The 20,777-nt window shown below is 40.6% G+C and overlaps 1 protein-coding gene across 6 annotated transcripts in view; it reads left to right on the forward strand.

Annotated features, from left to right (window-relative positions):
* Positions 1–9,960: 9,960 nt before the first annotated feature.
* ZNF624 (zinc finger protein 624) overlaps positions 9,961–20,777 on the forward strand; it is a 33,700-nt gene continuing 22,883 nt past the window's right edge. For 3 of the 6 annotated variants that reach the window (XM_030295722.1, XM_030295724.1, XM_030295723.1), the window contains exon 1: positions 20,558–20,647. Coding sequence is in view for 2 of the 6 variants with exons in the window: in XM_030295720.1 (XP_030151580.1) it covers positions 20,561–20,647 (87 nt within the window). In the remaining 4 variants the exon portion in view is untranslated. Of the gene's footprint in view, positions 10,037–10,283; positions 10,899–20,557; positions 20,648–20,777 lie in introns of those variants that run through there. The other 3 variants (XM_030295720.1, XM_030295721.1, XM_030295725.1) reach the window with 3 other exon arrangements.

Raw genomic sequence — 20,777 nt, forward strand, 5'->3', positions numbered from 1 at the left:
AAACAAAAACAAAAAACAAAAAAACAGAATACCGGAAATCTGACAGTTCTCTAAGCAATGTCAGCTTTGGCTTGGAAGTGTGCACCCATGAGTCTGTTCTTTGAAGCAGCAATAGCTGATATCCGGTGAGGTTATTTCCACCGAATGTTTACATCTTCCTTCTTTTTTTAAAGACTCCGTTTCTGGCTTGTAGCTTATAGAAGAACCTTCAGACAAGGAAGAAAGGAAGACATAAACCACTTATTCAGAATCAGACTGGCTAGCCCTGCTTAATTTATTACAGTAACCAACAATATCTCAATAGAGGAGAATAAAATCCTTTCTTGGTGTATAATACATGAGTCTTTCAAGAAGGAGTTGATCAGTGTTTCCCCAGAGGTTAAGAACATATTAAGGGCCATGAGGACCATCTCCAGGGATTTCAACCATAAATAAAGTGTACAACCTCTGAAACATACTTATCTTAATAATATTTGTATCAAGGTAGTCTCAAGAAGGCTTATATTCTCTTTTATTTGGTATCTCTTCCCATAAGCTGAGCAGCTGTCAACAAAAATTCTCAGCTAATTAATAACTATGAAACATACCAAACAAACCTAAATATTTCTCGCATTTCTCCTTTTGTGGGTGCCATATCACAGGCTCCTAGGTAAGGGACTATTTGGGGCCTGTTTATTTTTTTTAAATCAAGAGTATGACAAAGTTAGCACAAAGCACAAAACATAATTCTGGTGAGAGACTGAATCTGTAGTACGTGGACAGATTATGCAGAAAGTTAAGAATGATTTTTCACCTCCTCTTGTTAAGAGCGGACTATCACTGACACAAGGATATAACCAAACTCTGATGTTATATAAATACAATATTTAGAGTTAAAGATTTTGGGGGCACCTGGCTGGTTCGGTCAATGGAGCATGTGACTCTTGATCTCGGGGTCATAACTTTGAGTCCCACATTGGGGGTAGAGTTTACTTAAAAAAATAGAATCAAAGATTTTGCAAACATATAATGAATAAACCCATCAAAATCAAGCCAGTTTTTGTCAAAATTTTAACACATTTTATTGCTTCTTTTCAGTATTTGCAGCCATTATAAAGTACAACAAACAAAGTTCACTTTTCCTCAGACCTTCTAAAACTTACTGTGTCCACTCTAATTTTGTCTCTTCCTATCTTTTCACATCCTAGAACAACCAGACTCTAAGAAAAAGGTATTTGTGGGGCAGCTGGGTGGCTCAGTCATTTAAGCTTCTGACTTCAGCTCAGGTCATGTTCTTGCGGTTCATGGGTTCGAGTCAGGCTCTGTACTGACAGGTCAGAGCCCGGATCCTGCTTTGGATTCTGTCTCCCTCTCTGCCCCTCTCCCACTCACTCTCTCTCTCTCTCTCTCTCTCTCTCTCTCAAAAATAAATAAGCATTAAACATTTTTTAAAAGGAAAAATTAACTTTTTCTCTTGAAAAACAGAAGCAACATCCCATTCTCTTTTATATATGTCTGGGGGGGGGTCCCCAACATGACCCCCAGCCTCAATGATTGGCTAGAAGGATTAACAGGGTTCAGCATATTGCCATACTCGTGGCTGTGATTTATTACAGTAAAAGGATACAAAGCAAAATTGGTAAAGGGAAAAGGTGCGTGGGACAAAGTCTGGAGAAAACAAGGTATAAGCTTCCAAGAGTTCTCTTGGCACTAGAGTCACACAGGACATGCCCAATACCCCCTGCAGTGAGTCGTGATAACATGTGAAATATAGTTTACCAAGAGAGTTCACTAGAATCTCAGTACCCAAGGTGGTTTTTTAAAATATTTTTAAAGTTTATTTATATTTTGAGAGTGAGAGTGTGCGTGGGGGAGGAACAGAGGGAGAAAGAGAGTCCCAAGCAGGCTCTGTGCTGTCAGCATGGAGCCCAACGGGGGCTTGATCCCACAAACCAAGAGATCATGACCCGAGTCGAAATCAGGAGTCAGATGCTTAACCAACTGAGCGACCCAGGTGCCCCAGTACCCTTCGTTTTTATTGGCACCCTCTGTCTAGCACGTACCAAAACTACAGACTCCTAGAAGGAAAACAGGTGTTCAGCATAAACCACAGTGTTTATACACATAGTTTAGGCACAGCAACCACTCTTATCAGCTCTGGGAACGGTGGGAACCATCCCCAAGTCAGAAGCCCCAGACGCCAGCCAAGGGTCTACCTTGTCAGCAGGACTTTCTAAAAATAGCAGTCTTGCACTTGCCATGTTAACTATTTTTCTGCACAGTTTTGTTGCCATTATTATTCCAATATAGTCTTTTAACCACTTACATTAATCACAACTTTGCTAACCAAATTACCTAGGAAATAGATGATTGAGAACTCTCTGTTATACACAAGCAATTTATCAGATAAGCAAAATTCACAAACATCCATATTTGGCCTCCTTAGCTACACATCCCTTTTATACCTTCTTAACATGGGAAAATATATCGTTATATATGGATGTATACATACATATATATCTTAGCTCTGTCCACTGAAAGGGGCTAGAAACAATGACACCCAAGTTGCAGTAAGCTCAGAGCTTGATTTGATACCATTCTCCACGAAAAAAGAAAAAAAAAAAAAAGAAGAACCAGGGTTCCTCAGAGAAATGGCTGATTCCAAGTCTGAAGGAAGGTAGTTACAAGAAGATTCTGGAACATCTTATTCCAGAAAATAAAGTAGGACTCAAAAAATGGTGAGAGTAGGTCAGAAAGGCAAAGGAGCCAGCTTGGCGTGGCCCTCACTAACCAAGTCTGGGACAAATTGAGTACCAAAACAAGACAGTAATGAATTATTGAACCGTCGGGAAAAAATAGTGCTTGCGTTCACATTGATAAGAAGTAAGTAAACAGGGGCGCCTGGGTGGCTCAATAGGTTAAGCATCTGACTCTTGATTTTGGTTCAGGTCATGATCTCACAGTTGGTGAGCCTGCATCAGGCTCTGGACTGACTGTGTAGAGCCTGCTTGGGATTCTCTCTCTTTCCCTCTGTCTCTGCCCCTCCTCCACTTGCTCTCTCTCTCTCTCTCTCTCTCTCTCTCTCAGGAAGGAAGGAAGAAAGGAAAGAAGGGAGGGAGGAAGGAAGAAAGAGGTAAATAAACAAGGGAGAGCAGAGGCCCTTGCTTGCAGTAGAATGCCCAATGCAAACTGGTAAATGTGAAACTGGAAAATCATCATTTTGCAGCCATGACAATCAAGATTGGTCAGACAAGAATCATCAATGGATGGTAAATCCAAAAGGGGAAAGTGTGATGAGGAACAGGATATTTGCATAGTATTAAAGTATCTTCTCCATAAATTGCTTGTTACAATTGGCAATTGCAAGCAAAAAAATTATATGCTAATAATTTTATACTACTATATGGGAAGCACCCTGATTACATGATCAAAAATTAATATATTGAACAAGTGGCAGATGGCAATTGTGTGCCTCAGATGTGATACCATGGGGACACAACATAATTTATGTAATATTAGAGAATGCATAACTGGAATCCAATCATGAGGAAACATTCAACAAACCTCAAAATGAGGACTATTGGCAACAAAAGATTGGGGCACCTGGGTGGCTTAGCCAGTTGAGTGCCCGACTTCAGCTCAGGTCATGATCTCATGGTTTGTGCGTTCAAGCCCCATGTTGGGCTCTGTGGTGACAGCTCAGAGCCTGGAGCCTGCTTCAGATTCTGTCTCCCTCCCACTCTGCCCCTCTCCCACTCATGCTCTGTCTGTATCTCAAAAATAAATAAAGGTTAAAAATTTTTTTTTAAAGATCGCATTCTTCAAAAATGTTACTGACATAAAAGACAAAGAAAGGTTGAATCCCTGTTCCAGATTAAGAACTAAAGACGTGATGACTATATACAATATATTATCCTTAACTGGATCCTACGCAGGAGAAAAAATACTACGAAGGACATATTGGTTCCATTTTTCAAAAGTGCAATACAAGCAGTAGAGTGGATAAAAGTATTACATCCATGTTAAATTTATTGAAGTTGATAACTATACCATGGTTATGTAAAATAATATCCTTATTATTGGGAAATGCACATTGAAGTACGTAGAGGTAAAAAAGCATAATGCATGCAATTTGCTCTCAAATGATTCAGAAAAAAAATATGTATATATAGGGAGCGTACATGATAACACAAAAAGAATAAGATGTTAAGAATAAGTGAATCTTGGGGCACCTGGGTGGCTCAGTTGGTTAGGTATCTGACTTTAGCTCAGGTCGTGATCTCGCAGTTTGTGAGTTTGAGCCCCACATCGGCCTCTGTGCTGACAGCTCAGAGCCTGCAGCCTGCTTCGGATTCTGTGTTTCCCTCTCTCTCTGCCACTCCCCCACTCATGCTGTTTTTCTCTCTCTCAAAAATAAACATTAAAAAAATAAATAAATAAAATCATCTTCAGTATTGCTTTCTCTAAGCTCTTAGGAACCATATTAAGTCAATAACTGAACATCGTGGTAATGCCCAGCACATACAAGATTTTTTTTGTTACATTATGCCTAAAGGCAGCTGTAGTTTGCATTAGGCCAAGAACTAATTTATTTTTTTTTTAACGTTTATTTTTGAGACAGAGAGAGACAGAGCATTAACGGGGGAGGGGCAGAGAGAGAGGGAGACACAGAATCGGAAGCAGGCTCCAGGCTCTGAGCCATCAGCCCAGAGCCTGACGCGGGGCTCGAACTCACGGACTGTGAGATTGTGACCTGAGCTGAAGTCGGACGCTTAACCGACTGAGCCACCCAGGCGCCCTGGCCAAGAACTAATTTAACTTAAAATGATCTCATTCCAACCCTCTACAAAAATGTGGAATGGTTAGACATTATTTTTTATTATGTTCAAGAGTCTTGTTCATTAAGTTTGACAACAACAAAGCTGAGTAAGAAAAAAAATCTTCAAATAAAAATATAAAAACATGGTTGGTTGACTGGGTGGCTCAGTCAGTTAAGTGTCTGACTCTTGACTTTAGCTCAGGTCATGGTCTCACAGTTTGTAGGTTCAAGCCCCATGTCGGGCTCCATGCTGGCAGCATGGAGTCTTCTTGGGATTCTCTCTCTCCCTCTCCCTCTGCCCCTCCCCTGCTCTGTCTCTCTCTCAAAATAAACTTTAAAATATATATATAAATATAATTTTTAAACATATATTTCTTTAGAGAGAGTGGGGGAGAGAGGCAGAGGGAGAGAGAGAGAGAGAGAGAGAGAGAATCTCAAGCAGGTTCTGTGTTGAGCCCAATGTGGGGCTTGACGTGGGGCTCAATCTCACAATCCTGAGATCATGACCTGAGCTGGAGTCAAAAGTCTGACACTTAGCCATCTGAGCCACCCAGGCGCTCCTAAAAACACAATTTTTAGGGGTGCCTGGGTGGCTCAGTTGGTTAAGCATCTGACTTTGGCTCAGGTCATGATCTCACAGTCTGTGGGTTCAAGCCCCACATGGGGCTCTGTGCTGACAGCTCGGATCCTGGAGCCTGCCTCAGATTCTGTGCCTCCCTCTCTCTGCCCCTCCCCTGCTCACACTTTGTCTCTCTCTGTCTTAAAAATAAATAATAAAAAAACATTAAAAAGCACACACAATTTTTAATCCCAATTCCAGTCAAAGTACAGAACAATATTTTTAGAATAAATTTCTCCCACTCTATTTTTGAAATCCTGGTGCTATACAAAAGACTTGGAAACAAGACTTTGGATATACATAAAAGAAGGTGAACATGTATATATGTAAATCACTAACAAAAGTAAGGAAATGCCCTAGAAAAGAACAGTGACTGACGATTGCCATGTCACTTTTTCCAATGAGTCATGTTAGAATGCAAAAGCAAAGAACGATTTCTATGATTTTTTTTTAATGCTGGTAACAATCACCTGGAAAGAACTTTAAGGTTGTAAAGTCTTATATGTGTAGTACTTTTTAAAATGTACCTTTGAAAAATATTGATATCATAGAACCACCTATTTTAAGTGGCCAAAAATTCCATTTTGGTGGAACGTGTAGATGATGACCAGGTTGCTTTTCTATAGCTCTAATTATGTGAAATATTTTTAGTTACGAATACGCTGGGGTTATGATGACACCACCACCCAAAAAATGTGATGAAATATTTATGAAAATGGAATCTGATAATTCACTATCGTTTGAATGCCCAATCTTGAGCTACTGCAGACATTTGTACTTCTGGAACTGGGATGGAGAAAGCTTTGACTTTCAAGTGGAATGGATTTGTATGGCACAAGAAACGTATGTATTTTCTACAGAATCCAGGGAAAAAAATGCATCCCCATGCCCTGATGGGTTCCACCATGAAAAACTAATGCCCCTCCTGGGAACCCAGCTCGTCGTCTCTGAAATGAGCATCCGAGGTTTTCTCAGCTATGCATATTCTGAGCAGCTCTGCCACTGCCAAGGTGCAAGAGAGGACAGTCCTTCTGATCCTTCTGTGCCTGGCAAACCTCTTCATGCACTTAGTGTCTGCACATCTTCAAATAAAGACCGTCTGTCGCCATTGCGACCAGAAGGCACTTGCTTGACTATCTACTACACACTGGGAATTTTTTTTTTTCTAGATCATCTATTTTAACCCATGATGCTTCTCATTCTTTCACTTTTAGCTTCTCTTCCAGTTTCTCTGCTTTAAATTATTGCGTGTCGTCATCAAATAGTTTTTGGTTCATCTTCAGGAAGAATGCTATCACATTTTATATCTAACAATATGTTTTCTTGTTCCAATGTACCTTTAAATTGCAGTACGAGGGGAGAAACATGATGGGAAGAATTTTTGCTGCATTGTCACTGATTAAACTCAGATTCTGGATTTACAGTTATTTTCTTTCAGCACTTGAGAAACGTTGTTTCACCTACTTCTGGCCTCCATGTTTCCTGATAAGAAGTCCACTATCATTTGAATTATTTTTCTGTTGCTGATATGGTATCCTTTTTCTCTTGCCGCTCCCAGGATTTTTCTTCATCTTTTTTAGTTCTCAGAAGTTTGATTATTAGCTGTCTTATTAGACTGCATATCTTTGTGTTTATCCTGCTGGCATTTTCTTAGATTCTTGAATCTGAAGATGTAGGTCTTTAGTCAGATTTGGAGACACTTTTGAGTACTATGATACTCTGGATTTTTATGTGAATCTTGTGATTTAGCAGGCTTCTCCTGACATCACTCTGGTGGGAGAAGGAAGTTCACCACTGAGCTGTTAGCATTAGGTGGGAATGGAAGTCCAAGATACTCAGCTTCTTTTGACAGCTCTGGGGAGGGGAATTTGTTACTGCTGGGCAGAGGTCGAATTTCAGGCTCCCTATTAGACCACCACCACTAACAACACCTCGTTGAGGATGGAAGAGGTATTCTCTTACCTACCACATAGCTGTCACTGACACTGTGTGTGGGGAGGCTCAATACTACCAGCCGGGTGCAAATGAAAGTCCCAGCTCCCCATACTGTCTTCTCTGACATTATCCTTGCAGGGACAGAAGAGTCCCTCATTGCAATCTTTGCTGTTGGGGATGAGACGGGTCTACAGTTTTTTCTGTGGTGTTTGGCTGGAGTAGAGGTTATTTTCTTAAAGGTTTTCTGTCATTCTAGACTATCCTTTTCTTGGTCCTTTGGCTGGAGAGAGACAGGCTCTTCTTGGAGCCTTTTTTTAATCTGCACCCACTGGCATATTGTGTTGCCAGCTTCTCCAAGCACCCAGGCCAGAGTATATGAGGCAAAACAAAAATGTGGATAAGTTATCACTGTGTCTTTCTTCACGTTGCACGATCCCTAGCTGGCCTGCCTTTGATCCAAATTTCAGAGTCTTCTTATATTTGTTTTATCTATACAATATCAAGGGTTTTTAGCTATAATTAATGGGGGATACAGGGAGAAGCATGCCTATTCCATCTCAGCCCATTATCTATTCACCTTCATATATGACACTATTTTAATGGGTATAAATTTCTGGGCTGACAGGGTTTTTTTTTTTTTCTTTTTCCTTTTTTTTTAATGTTTTTATTTATTTTTGAGAGAGAGAGAGAACGAGTTGGGGAGAGGCAGAGAGAGGGAGAGACAGAGAATCTGAAGGAGGCTCCAGGCTCTAGGCTATCAGCACCAAGCCTGACCCAGGGCTCAAACTCATGAACCAGGAAGTCAGAAGCTTAACGGACTGAGCCACCCAGGTACCCCTCTTCTTTCTTTCAGTACTTTAAAAGTGCTCCATTGTCCTCTGGCTTGCTTGCTTTTTTTCTTTCTTCCTTTTCTTTTTTTCCTGGTGAAAAGTAATTATCTTAGAACCCAGTAAAATACAGACCTTTTCTCCTCTGTTTTTAAGATTTTCCTTTATTAGTGGTTTGTAACAATTTGATTATGATGTGCCTTGGTGTGATTTTTTCACATCTTTGAATTTCACTGAGCTTCTTGGATGTGTGGGGTTATAATTTTCATCAAACTTTGAAAGTTTCTAGTCATTATTCTAACTAAAATTTAAATTTAAAAAAGGGAGGGGGGCGCCTGGGTGGTGCAGTCGGTTAAGCATCTGACTTCAGCCAGGTCACGATCTCGCGGTCTGTGAGTTCGAGCCCCGCGTCAGGCTCTGGGCTGATGGCTCAGAGCCTGGAGCCTGTTTCCGATTCTGTGTCTCCCTCTCTCTCTGCCCCTCCCCCATTCATGCTCTGTCTCTCTCTGTCCCAAAAATAAATAAAACGTTGAAAAAATAAATAAATAAATTTTAAAAAGGGGGGAAACAAACATATTCAGTCATCCCTCACTCTCTCCTTTCCTTCTAGGATTCTAATTACACTATAACTCTCTGGTGCTCCATTCATTCTCTATTTTCTCTCTGTGTTTCATTCTGGACAGTTTCTATTTTTATGCCTTTGAATGCTGATTCTTCTCTTTTGCAGTGTCGAATCTGCTCTTCATCCAATTTTTTTTTCGTTTCATCTATCATATTTATTATCTCTAGTAGTTTGATATCCCGCTTATATTTTTTTCCTTTCACAGTTCAAGAGTCCCTGGGTTATGTCATATTTCCTCCAAAGGTATCCATTGGCTCTTTGCGATCCCAAGAGCCCCCCTTTACAGGGTTGCTTCACGGAGATTTATATTTCCCCGCAGATCCCCATAGGCAGGGGCTCACCCTGGTGGGCCTCACACACAAACAAAGCAGCAGAGAATCCAAGTCACAGAGCGTAGGGGCGGGTTAGGAAGGAAACGGTGTCATTGAGGGAAAATGCTCTACAGCCCCAATGGAGTCTGTTTCACTATAGAAAATATGGCCTCCGAGTATTAACACCACGGAATTGAGGCAAAGGAAAACACGCCTTATAATATATATATTATAATCTAAGATATAATAACCTCAATATAAAAACTTAGAAAAATAAATGTCTATTTAGATTAATATCAATCTCAATATTAGTTAAACTTTTGTTTTTATTATTTTACTATTACGATTTGGATGCGCTGAGGAAGGAAGCTCTAGTTCACAGAGCCAGAGATTATAAGGAAGGCATCATCGCTTCTTCAGTCAAGAACTTGAAAGACAAGCACAAGGGTGCACACGCGCTCACCAACTCCACCGGCATCCGAGGTTTTCGCTAATTTGCAAAAGGCCCGTATCTTCTATCAATGACTGGGCCTTCAGCCACACTGAAATGGTCAGTGGCAAGAGCTGGCGTCATTCTTTTTTGCGTCGCTCGTACCTGATGGTAGCGCTTGACAGGTAGTCGCGGCCTCTCAATACAAGTTTGTTCGATTTGATTGGATTTTTTTTAGGTCACCCAAATTGTCGACAAACACAGCCCATTCCCGCTTAAACGCAGACAAGAGAGAAAAGGGGAGAGCGGGGAAAAGGAAAAAAAAAAAAAAAAAGCTCTGGCGCTGAGGATTCTGGGCGCTGGAGTTCTGGCGCCCCGGCCGCGCAGGCGCATTGTCTTGCCTGGCGGCCGGCCCCGCCAAGCCGGCGCCATTGCTGGAAGCGTTCCCGCCCTGCTCTGCGAGTGCCCTCAGTTGTCCTCAGTTCGGCAGCCAGGTACTCGTTGCCCCGGGCGCCGGGCCCCGGTTCCCCGCCGCCCCTCCCTCGGCGCTGGGCTCCTGGCGGCGTCCGGGGCGGGGCCGTTCCCTCCAGAGCCCCTGTCCCTGAGCCGACACGCCCACCCGAGAGGCGACTGGGGCTGGGCCTCCTGCCTGGCTGTCGGCGCGGTCTCCCCCAGGCTTGGCTCCAGGACTGGCGGTGCCCTCGGCGGCGGGCGAGGCGCTGGGGTTGGGGAGCACGGGGCGCGGCCGTAGGCTTAGTAGGGTTCGACTAGGGCCTGCTGGCCTCTGACCTGACTTTCCGCCTGTTCCCAGTCCCGCGCCTTTGATGGAGGAAGTGGGGGGACCCCGGATGGGCACTTAGGGAAAAAGGGCGAGGCTGGAGGAAGGACAGTCTCCGTCCTGGCTTCTGAACCCGCAGGGATGGAACGATTTCACACCTGATGGCCTGACAGGTGGATGAACTCCTGTCCTTTCGGTAACCGGTAACCGAGGCAGCTTCCCCCCCTCCCCCCGCCCCGTCTCATTTTATGGCATTTCACGGAATCACTTTCAAATCACCTGTCTCTCCCAGACCTGATAATGGCATTATTGCTTTGGCTGGGAAGTGCTGGATTGGCCCGTGGCGCTGAAGTTCTCAACAAGAACATGGACCCCTTCGTTATTTTAAAATAACAAAGCTAGCTGAGGACCCACAGCAAGGGACATTTTTCAAGTCTTTGATACTTCCGCAGTGCTTGGGAAGACAGACAGGGACACTATCCAGAAAAAAATATCTAGGCAATTACGACTATGGAGAAATGTTGGCCTGGATTAGATATCTTCTGCATAACGGCAGAGGTGAAAGGAGAAACAGTGCGGTAAGCCTCATTTGCTAATAACGTGTGCTCAAATGATTTTGCCAATGGACACATTTCTACAGTAGCTAAACCAAGGTTAGAACCGGGGGGAGGTGGACACTCTGGAACTTTATTACTACACCAAACTCCTATGTATATGTAAATACTTCTTATTGTCTACTTGGAAAGTGTAGAAAAGTAGGAGTGTAAACATCACAGGCCCAGGTCTCCGAGGTCACAGTGGACTTCCGTTTGTTGACTTGCTGTCTTTTTCTCTATGCGTTCTTTTTTACACAATAGAGATCAAGCTGATCTCGATTAAATAGCGTTGGCTATTCTGATTATAAAATTTAAACAGATGCTTATTGCCCAGTTTGGTATTAAACGTATTTGACTAGCATTATCTATATGGCATATTGCCAAGGAGGAGTTCATTAATCTTTAAAAATTTATGGGATGCCTGGGTGGCTCAGTCGGTTTTGCATCCCACTTCAGGCTCGGGTCATGATCTCACTATTCGTGAATTTGAGCCCCGCAGAGGCCTGCATCGGGCTCTGTGCTGACAACTCAAAGCCTGGAGCCTGCTTGGAATTCTGTGTCTCCCTCTCTCTCGCTCTGCGCCTCCCCACTCATGCTCTGTCTCTAAATAAAAAACAAACAAACGTTGAAAAAAAATTTTAAAAAGAAGAGTATTTAATTTGGGGTGAGGAATTAGTTTGCTTTAGAACAATATTTATCAAGGTAAATGTTTGAGGTGCTTGTTGACAATGTAGATTTCTGTGTCTCATACCTAGAGATGGTGATCAGATCTTGGATGGAGCTGAGGAATTTCCTTTTTTTTTTTTTTTTTTTTTTAAGATTTTTTTTCAGTGATCTCTACACCCAAGGTGGGGCTTGAACTCTCGACCCTGTGATCAAGAGTCACACACTCTACCGACTGAACCAGCCAGGCATCCCAGAATTTCCTTGTTTTTCTTTTCTTACTTTGAGAGAGAGCATGAGCAGGGGAGGGGCAGAGAGGAAGAGCAAGAATCCCAGGCACTGGGAGCACAGAGCCTTATTCGGGGCTCAGTCCTGCGAATCTTGAGATCATGACCTGAACTGAAATCAAGAGTCAGATGCTCAACCAACTGAGCCACCCAGGTGCCCCCAGAATTTCCTTTTTAATGAGCTTTTTGCATCCTCAGATTTAAGATGTGGGAATTTTCTAATGATATGTAGGAGTTTTCTGGGGAAAAAATCATTTTCATTAGATTTGCAAAGGAACCCATGACCTAAAATAAGGTAGAGAAACACTGAAGTATGGGAAAAGCACTTTTATTAACTCTGAGACTTAACTATAAAAATCAAGAGTCAGGGGCGCCTGGGTGGCTCAGTTGGTCAGGTGACCGACATCGGCTCAGGTCATGATCTCACAGTTTGTGAGTTCGAACCCCACGTCGGGCTCTGTGCTGACAGCTCATAGCCTAGAGCCTGCTTCGGATTCTATGTCTCCTCCTCTCTCTACCCCTCCCCTGCTCACGCTCTGTGTCTCTCTGTCTCTTAATAATAAATGTTAAAAAAAATTTTTTTTTGTTTCATCAAGAGTAAGATGTTCAACTGACTGAGCCACCCAGGCACCCCAAGAAAGACTATTTCTTTCTCATAAAAGTCTGAGTTTTCAGGTGACTGGCAGTGATAAGGGTGGGTAGGGGTAGGCAGCTCTATGGCATTAGGTCATCTAGAAACCCAGGTTCCATTCCTCTTTTTGCTTCAGCACCTCCTAGGGGCTGTTGTCTTTCCTATGGTAGAAGCTGGCTCACTTTCATACTGTTGCATTGCAAGCCTTTTACAGGGGGTGGGGGGGTAGGGAACAAAGAACTGGAGGACAGACAGCTCCCTGGTAAAGATGTGATGTCACCCGGGGGCACTTGGGTGGCTCATTTGGTTAAGCGTCAGACTCTTGATTTCGGCTCAAGTCATGATCTCACAGTTTGGGTGTTCAAGCCCTTCATTGTGTTCCGCGTTGGGGTCCATGTAGGGCTCCTTGCTGGGCTCCATGCTGGTAGTGCAGAGGCTGCTTGGGATTCTCGCTCTCCTTCTCCCTCTGCCCCTCCCCTGCTGACACACGTATGCTCTCTCTCTCTCGAGATAAGTAAACTTTAAAAAAATAAACTAAAACTCCTTTAAAAAAAAAAAGATGTGATATCAACCCTTTTATTCAAATCCCGTTTGTTATAATTTACTGTCCTGGGCACACCTGCCTGCAAGGTGGCTGGGAAATGTCTGTAGTTGGGTGGCCTTGTGGCCAGCTGAGATTTCAAACCTTTGTCAAGGAGCAGGGGAGACTGGATGTTGAAAGGCAATTAGCAGTCGCTACTGCATTGGCCTGCCTAAGTTTTCTGCTGCTTGAGTCAGTCTTAGAATATTTTTTAACAAAAATTGTTCTTTGGAAAATTTTATTTTTATTGACATACAATTTTAAGATGATTTATATGTTATAGCCCCTTTCTTGTTTCTATTTTTGGTTTATTGGTATTTTTTCTTCTTTAGCCAGTGGCTTATATGTTCATTATTTAGAGAATCACCTCCTTCCGTTCTCAGCTGTTTTGTTTTCTAATTTATTAGTTTCTTTATTATTTCTTCCTTATGGTTTGCTTGTAAATTATTTTTCTTATTTAGTTAGATGTTTAATATTTTTATTCTTTAAAAACATGTTAGTTGTGGGGCACCTGGGTCACTCAGTCAGTTAAGCATCCAACTTCAGCTCAGGTCATGATCTCAAGGTTCGTGAGTTCGAGCCCCACGTTGGGTTCTGTGCTGACAATGTGGAGCCTGGAGCCTCCTTCAGATTCTGTCTCCATCTCTCTGCCCCTCCCCCCGCTCGTGCTGTCTCTGTCTCTCTCCCTGTCAAAATATAAATAAACATTAAAAACATTTTTTAATGTCAGTTGAATGTCTTTAGGGATATAAATTTTATCTTTTTAAAGTTTTGGCAGGAATCAACGAGTTTTTAATCTATTCTCTCACTTTCTAATTCACTGGCAATTAAAGTTCTCTCTTAGACTTAATAGGTATTCCAGGAGGATTTATTTTATTTTCATTCCCTGGTGATTGAGTTTTTCCCTTCCTCCCTTCAGACTTATGTTTGTAATTCTACTACATCATGGTTAGAGAATGTCATGTATTCAGTTTCTTGTTTTTGATTGAGATTTTCTTTATTGTCAGTAGTCTTTGCAGTATATGATTAATATTAGCAAATGCTCCTTGAATACTTGAAAATAACTTTTGAATATGTTCCAGTATACTCCATATTTATTTTAATTTCATCTCTAGAATTTATAACAGCCATGCTTTATACAGTTCTTGTTTTTCAGAAGATACTGGTTAACTATAACAAGTATCATTTCGGATGAGCTGATTGGCACAAACTTTAAGATTAGGTTAATAACGTTCTGCTGTTTATTAAGCCAAAGCTCCTCAATCTTATGTGAAGTAAGGTGTTCATTCAGGACAGGAGGACACTGAGCATGCTTATTAATCATAACAGAGTCCCTAACTGAGGGTCCATGCAACTGCTGGTAACACATTTTGCACAAAGTAGGGTTTCAGAACTTGGTATGTCACTGCCCTTTTTTATACATGAAACTGCTATTACCATGTTGGATGAATTTATATTAACAATCTGTACCATTGGGTGTAAGGAAATCTCATTTATCAGGCACACCTGGTTCTTGAACCAGACTCAGCATCAGCAAGGTCACATCCTCATTTAAGAAGGGGGCCGGGAAGGGAAACGGTGCCTAGGTGTCTCTGCTGGCTTAGTGGATGGTCATATATCTAGCCATCAGGTTGCATATATTTGTTTTTTTGACTGGCTACAGGTCAGCTAAGTCATATTTGTAGATAAGTATTCTCTTACTTTTTATTATTTGTACCTTTCTGTCTCATCATAAACCTGTGGCCTTTCTCTGTTAACCATATTCATTGTTTCTTTTTCTTTTTATTATATTCTAATATGTGTGCTATTTTTCTTCTTTCCACCAGCTTTGATGAATGCTATTATATGTTGTCATACCAAACAGTGTGTTTAAATTGCAGGGCCAGTCCCAAATTTAGGTGTCTTCATTTTCTTTTTGTTGTTGTTGTGAATTGTGGCTTGAATATTTTGGAATGTATCCTGACATAATGATCTGTTTTAGTGTGTGTGTGTATTTGTAGTGAGAGCTTTCTTTCGTTCTTTTTTTAATCCACAAATATACTTATTCATTTTTTAATTGAGATATAATTGACATATAACATTATATTAGTTTCAGGCATACAACATCCATACAGCGTGGTTCAATATGTGTATATATTGCAAAGTGATCACCACAAATCTAGTTAACATCCATCACCGCACCTAGTTACAAATTCTTTTCTTGTGATGAGAACTTTTAAGATTTACTCTTATCAACTTAAGATATACAATACAGTATCATTATGAACTTTAGTCACCATTATATATATTACATTTCCAGGACTTGCTTATTTTATAAGTGGAAGTTTATAGCTTTTGACCACCTTCTTGCCACTGTTGATCCCTGCCTCTGGCAACCACCAATCTGTTTTCTGAACCTATGAGTTCAAGTTTAGGTTTGGTTTTGTTTTGTTATATTCCACATAAGAGTGAGGTCATACTTGTTTACATCTGTCTGACTTGTTTCACCTAGCATAATGCTCTCTTGGTGCATCCATGTTTTCACAAATGGCAAGATTTCCTTCTTTTTTTATGGATGAATAATAGTCGTGTTTCTGTGTCTCACATTACCCATTCATCTGTCAACAAACACTTCCATTCCTTGGCTTTTGTAATTAATGCTACAGTGAACCCATGGGTGTGGATATCTTTTTGAATTAGTGTTTTTGCTTCCTGTATGTAAATGCCCAGAAGTGAAGTTGCTGGGAAATGTAGTACTATTATGAGTGTGTGTGTGTGTGTGTGTGTGTGTGTGTGTGTGTGTGTGTTGGGAAAATGCAGTACTATTTTTGAGAAACATTTAAGGCAATTTTAGGTATTATTCTAGTTTTGTGAAAAATGTTGGTATTTTTATAGGGATTGCATTAAATCTGTAAATTGCTTTGGGTAGTATGAACATTTTAACAATATTGGTTCTTCCAATGCACGAGCACAGAGTATTTTTCCATTTAGTGTCTTATGGTTAAATCTTATGTATAGATCTTTCACCTCCTTGGTTAAATTTATTCCTAGGTATTTTATTCTTTTTTGATACAATTGTAAATGGGATTATTTACTTAATTTCTCTTTCTTACAGTTCATTGTTAGTGTGTAGAAACACAGCTGATTTTTATAAGTTGATTTTGTGTCCTGAAAATTAACTGGATTTGTTTATTCAACAGTTTTTTGGGAGAGTCTTTAGGACTTTCTATATATAATATTATGCCATCTGCAAATAGTGACAGTTCTTTTCCAATTTGGATGCTTTTTATATCTTTTTCTTGCCTAATTTCTCTAGCCAAGACTTCCAATATCATGCTGAGTATAAACGATGACAATGGACATCCTTGTCTTGCTCTGTTCCTGATCTTAGAAAAAGTTTTATCATTTCACCATTAAGTGTGTTAGCTGTGGGCTTGTCATATATTGCCTTTATTATGTTGCATTATGTCCTCTCTATACCCCCTTTGTTGACAGTTTTTATCATAATGGTGTTGAATTTTGCCAAATGCTTTTTCTGCGTCTGTTGAGATGATCATACGATTTTTATTCTTCATTTTGTTAATGTGGTGTATCACATTGATTGCCTTGCAGATATTGAACCATCCTTGCATCACTGGAATAAATCCCAGTTGGTCATTGTGTATGATCCTTTTGCTATATTGTTGAATTGAGTTTGCTACTATTTTGTTGAGGAATTTTGCATCTGTGTTCAACAGGGTTATTGACCTCTAATTTTCTTTTCTTGTGTCCTTGCCTGGATTTGGAATCCAGGTAATGCTAGCCTTGTAAAATCAGTTTGGAAGTATTCTTTCCTCTGTTTTTTCAAAGAGTTTGAGAACAGTTGGTATTAATTCTTCTTAAATGTTTGATAGAATTCAGCAATGAACCTACCTAGTCCTGGACTTTGTTTTTTGGGGGAGATTTTTTATTATTGATTCCATCTCCTTACTAGTAATCGGCCGTCAGATTTTCTCAGTCTTCACGATTCTGTCTTAGTAGATCACATGTTTTAGGAAATTACTTGTTTCTTCTAGCTTGTCTAATTTGTTGGCATGATCTTTTTTAGATCCATATTGCCTTCAGCTTTCATGTGTGGCATATGAATCAACTAGGGATCTTATGAAAAAGCTCATTCTGATTCAGTAGGTTCTGTAGTTGAACCTCAGATTTTGTATCTTTCACAACCTCCCCAGTAATGTTCATGCTGCTGTTCTTCAGACTACGCTTGTGAATACAAAGCTCTTGGATGCGTATTCTTTTTAAAAAAATTTTTAAGTGTATCTATTCATTTCAAGAGAGACAGAGCAAACGGCGGAGGGGCAGAGAGAGAGGAAGAGAGAGAGTCCCAAGCAGGCTCTGTGCCATCAGTGCAGAGCTTGATACAGGGCTCAAACTCATGAGCCACAAGATTATGACCTGAGCTGAAATCAAGTGTTGGACACTTAGGCTGATTGAGCCACCCAGGTGCCCCAAAGTGGTTCATTTTTAGATGAGTCGATGATTGTGGCAAAGTAAGATTGAATTATTTTTTTTTCACATCACACAGCAAATTGATTTAGTGGAAAAGGTGTGAGCATTGGAATTAGACTGATTTGAGGTCATATATGGCCTCAGGTAAATAGTGTAGTTTTTCTAAGCCTCATTTTCTTCACAGTGGAATGGGAATATAATTACCATTGGGTTGATGTGAAGTTCGAATAAAAAGGTATTTTTAGGGGAACTTGGCTGGCTCAGTACAGCATGCAACTCTTGATCTCGGGGTCATGAGTTCAAGCCCAATGTTGGGGGTAGAGTTTACTCAAAAAGTAAACAAATATTTTTTTTAAAGAAAAGATATTTTATTATTATTTTTTTTTATTGTCAAATTAGCTAACATACAGTGTATACAGCATGCTCTTGGCTTTGGGAGTAGATTTCCATGATTCATCATTTACCTACAATACCCAGTGCTCATCCCAAAAAATGCCCTCCTCAGTCACCCATCTTCCCCACCTCCTGGGTCCCCAACCCCCATCAACCCTCAGGTTGTTCTCTGTATTTAAGAGTCTCTAATGGTTTACGTCCCTCTCTGTTTGTAGCTATTTTTTCCTTCCCTTCTCCCATGATCTTCTGTTAAGTTTCTCAACCTCCTCCTATGAGTGAAAACATATGAAATCTGTCTTTCTCTGACTTATTTCATTTAGCATAATACCCTCCAGTTTCATCCACATTGTTTCAAATGGCAAGATTTCATTCTTTTTTGTTGCCAAGTAGTATTCTATTGTATGTATGTGTGTGTGTGTGTGTGTGTGTGTGTGTGTGTGTATATATATATGAACATGTGGTCTCTTTCCATAATTTGGTTATTGTTGATAGTGCTGCTATAAACACTGGGATACATATGGCCCTATGAATCATCACTCCTGTATCCTTTGGATAAATTCCTAGTAGTGCATTGCTGGGTTGTAGGGTAATTCTGTTTTTAATTTTTTGAGGAACCTGCATGCTGTTTCCCAGAATGGCTGCACTAGTTTGCATTCCCACCAATAATGCAAGAGGGTTCCCCTATCTCCACATCCTCATCAATGTCTGTTGTTTCCTAAGGTTTTAATTTTAGCCACTCTCATTAGCGTGAGGTGGTATCTCAATGTGATTTTGATTTGCATTTCCCTGATGACGAGTGATGTTGAGCATTTTTTCACGTGTCACTTGGCCATTTGGATGTCTTCTTTTTAGAAGTGTCTATTCATGTCTTTTGCCCATTTCTTCACTGGATTATTTGTTTTTTGAGTGTTGAGCTTGGTAAGTCTTCATAGATTTTGGATACTAACCCTTTATCTGATATGTCATTTACAGGTATCTTCTCCCATTCCGTTGGTTGCCTTTAATTTTATTGATTGTTTCCTTTGCTCTGCAGAAGCTTTTTATCTTGATGAGGTCCCAGTAGTTCAATTTTGCTTTTATTTCCCTTACCTTTGGAGATGTGTCAAGTAAGAAGTTGCTGCGGCTGAGGGCAAAGAGATTGTTGCCTGTTTTCTAGGATTTTGATGGTTTCTTGTCTCGCATTTAGGTCCTTCATCCATTTTGAATTTTAAGAAAGTGGTCCAGTTTCATTCTTCTGCATGTTGCTGTCCAGTTCTCCCAGCACCATTTGCTAAAGAGACACTTTTTTTCTATTGGATACTCTTTCATGCTTTGTCGAAGATTAGTTGGCCATACATTTGTGGGTCCAATTCTGGGTTCTCTGTTCTATTCCATTGGTCTGTTCTTTTCCATGTGTCTGTTTTTGTGCTAAATACCATACTGTCTTGATGATTTCACCTTTGTAGTACAGGCTAAGGTCCAGCCAGGATTGTGATGCCTCCAGCTTTAGTTTTCTTTTTCAACATTACTTTGGCTATTTGGGGTCTTCTGTGGTTTCATACATATTTTAGGATTGTTTGTTCTAGCTCTGAGAAGAATGTTGGTGCTATTTTGATTGGGATTGCATTGAAAGTGTAGATTGCTTTGGGTAGTGTAAACATTTTAACAATATTTGTTCTTCCAATCCATGACCATGGAATGTTTTCCCATTTCTTTGTGTCTTCAGTTTCTTGCATAAGCTTTCTATAGTTTTCAGTGTACAGATCTTTTACCTCTTTGGTTAGGTTTATTCCTAAGTATTTTATGGTTCTCGGTGCAATTGTAAATGAGATCAGTTCCTTGATATCTCTTTCTGTTGCTTCATTATTGGCAAATAGAAATGCAACTTGATTTCTGTACATCGATTTTATATCTTGTGACTTTGCTGAATTCATGTATTAGTTCTAGCAGTTTTGGGGTGGAGTCTTTCGGGTTTTGCATGAAGAATATCATGTCATCTGCAAAAAGTGAAAGTTTAACTCCTTTGCCAATCTGGATGCCTTTTATTTCATTTTGTTGTCTGATTGCTGAGGCTGGGACTTCCAACACTATGTTAAACAAAAGTGGCGAAAGCGGACATTCCTCTCGTGTTCGTGATCTCAGGGGGAAAGCTCTTAGTTTTTCCCCATTAAGGATGATATTAGCTGTGGGTCTTTCATATACAGCTTTTACGATGTTAAGGTATCTTCCTTCTTTCCTGACTTTCTTGAGGGTTTTTATTAAGAAAGGATGCTGTATTTTGTCAAATGCTTTTCCTGAATCTATTGACAGGATCATATGGTTTTTATCCTTTCTTCTGTTAATGTGCTGTATCACATTGATTGATTTGCGAATATTGAACCAGCCCTGCAGCCCAGAAATGAATCCCGCTTGTATTTTAAAAGATCCTTGTACAGTGTCTGACCTACTAGTTGTGACTACATTTAATGGTATTAAAATGTCACAATATCCTGGAGCAAGGATCTTTTTTTTTCTCACTGATCTTGGGGGTTAATCTTGTGTCCTTTAGTCATGCTTCCTTGTAATGTCAGGATTCCAATGAGGTAATTCTGAGATTTCCAAGGCAGGATTGATTTTCATTGCTTATTTCTCTTTCTCAGCCATGTCTTTGCAGGACCCCACTCTCGGCAGAGAGGGGAACACAGAGGAAGAGATTATGGCTGCTGTGGTTTTTTCTGTTGGACCTCTGGTAAGTTGGGGTTTCCTCTAGTCCTGACCTGCATCTTGGTTTAAGAGCATGTCTATTTTTCCTGAATTCTGTGACTTCTGTATCTCACCCAGACCCCTTCCGGTAACTGAATCAGATGGTTTCCCCCATG

The sequence above is a fragment of the Lynx canadensis genome, chromosome E1 (assembly GCF_007474595.2).
Source record: "Lynx canadensis isolate LIC74 chromosome E1, mLynCan4.pri.v2, whole genome shotgun sequence".
Classification (NCBI taxonomy): Eukaryota; Metazoa; Chordata; class Mammalia; order Carnivora; family Felidae; genus Lynx; species Lynx canadensis.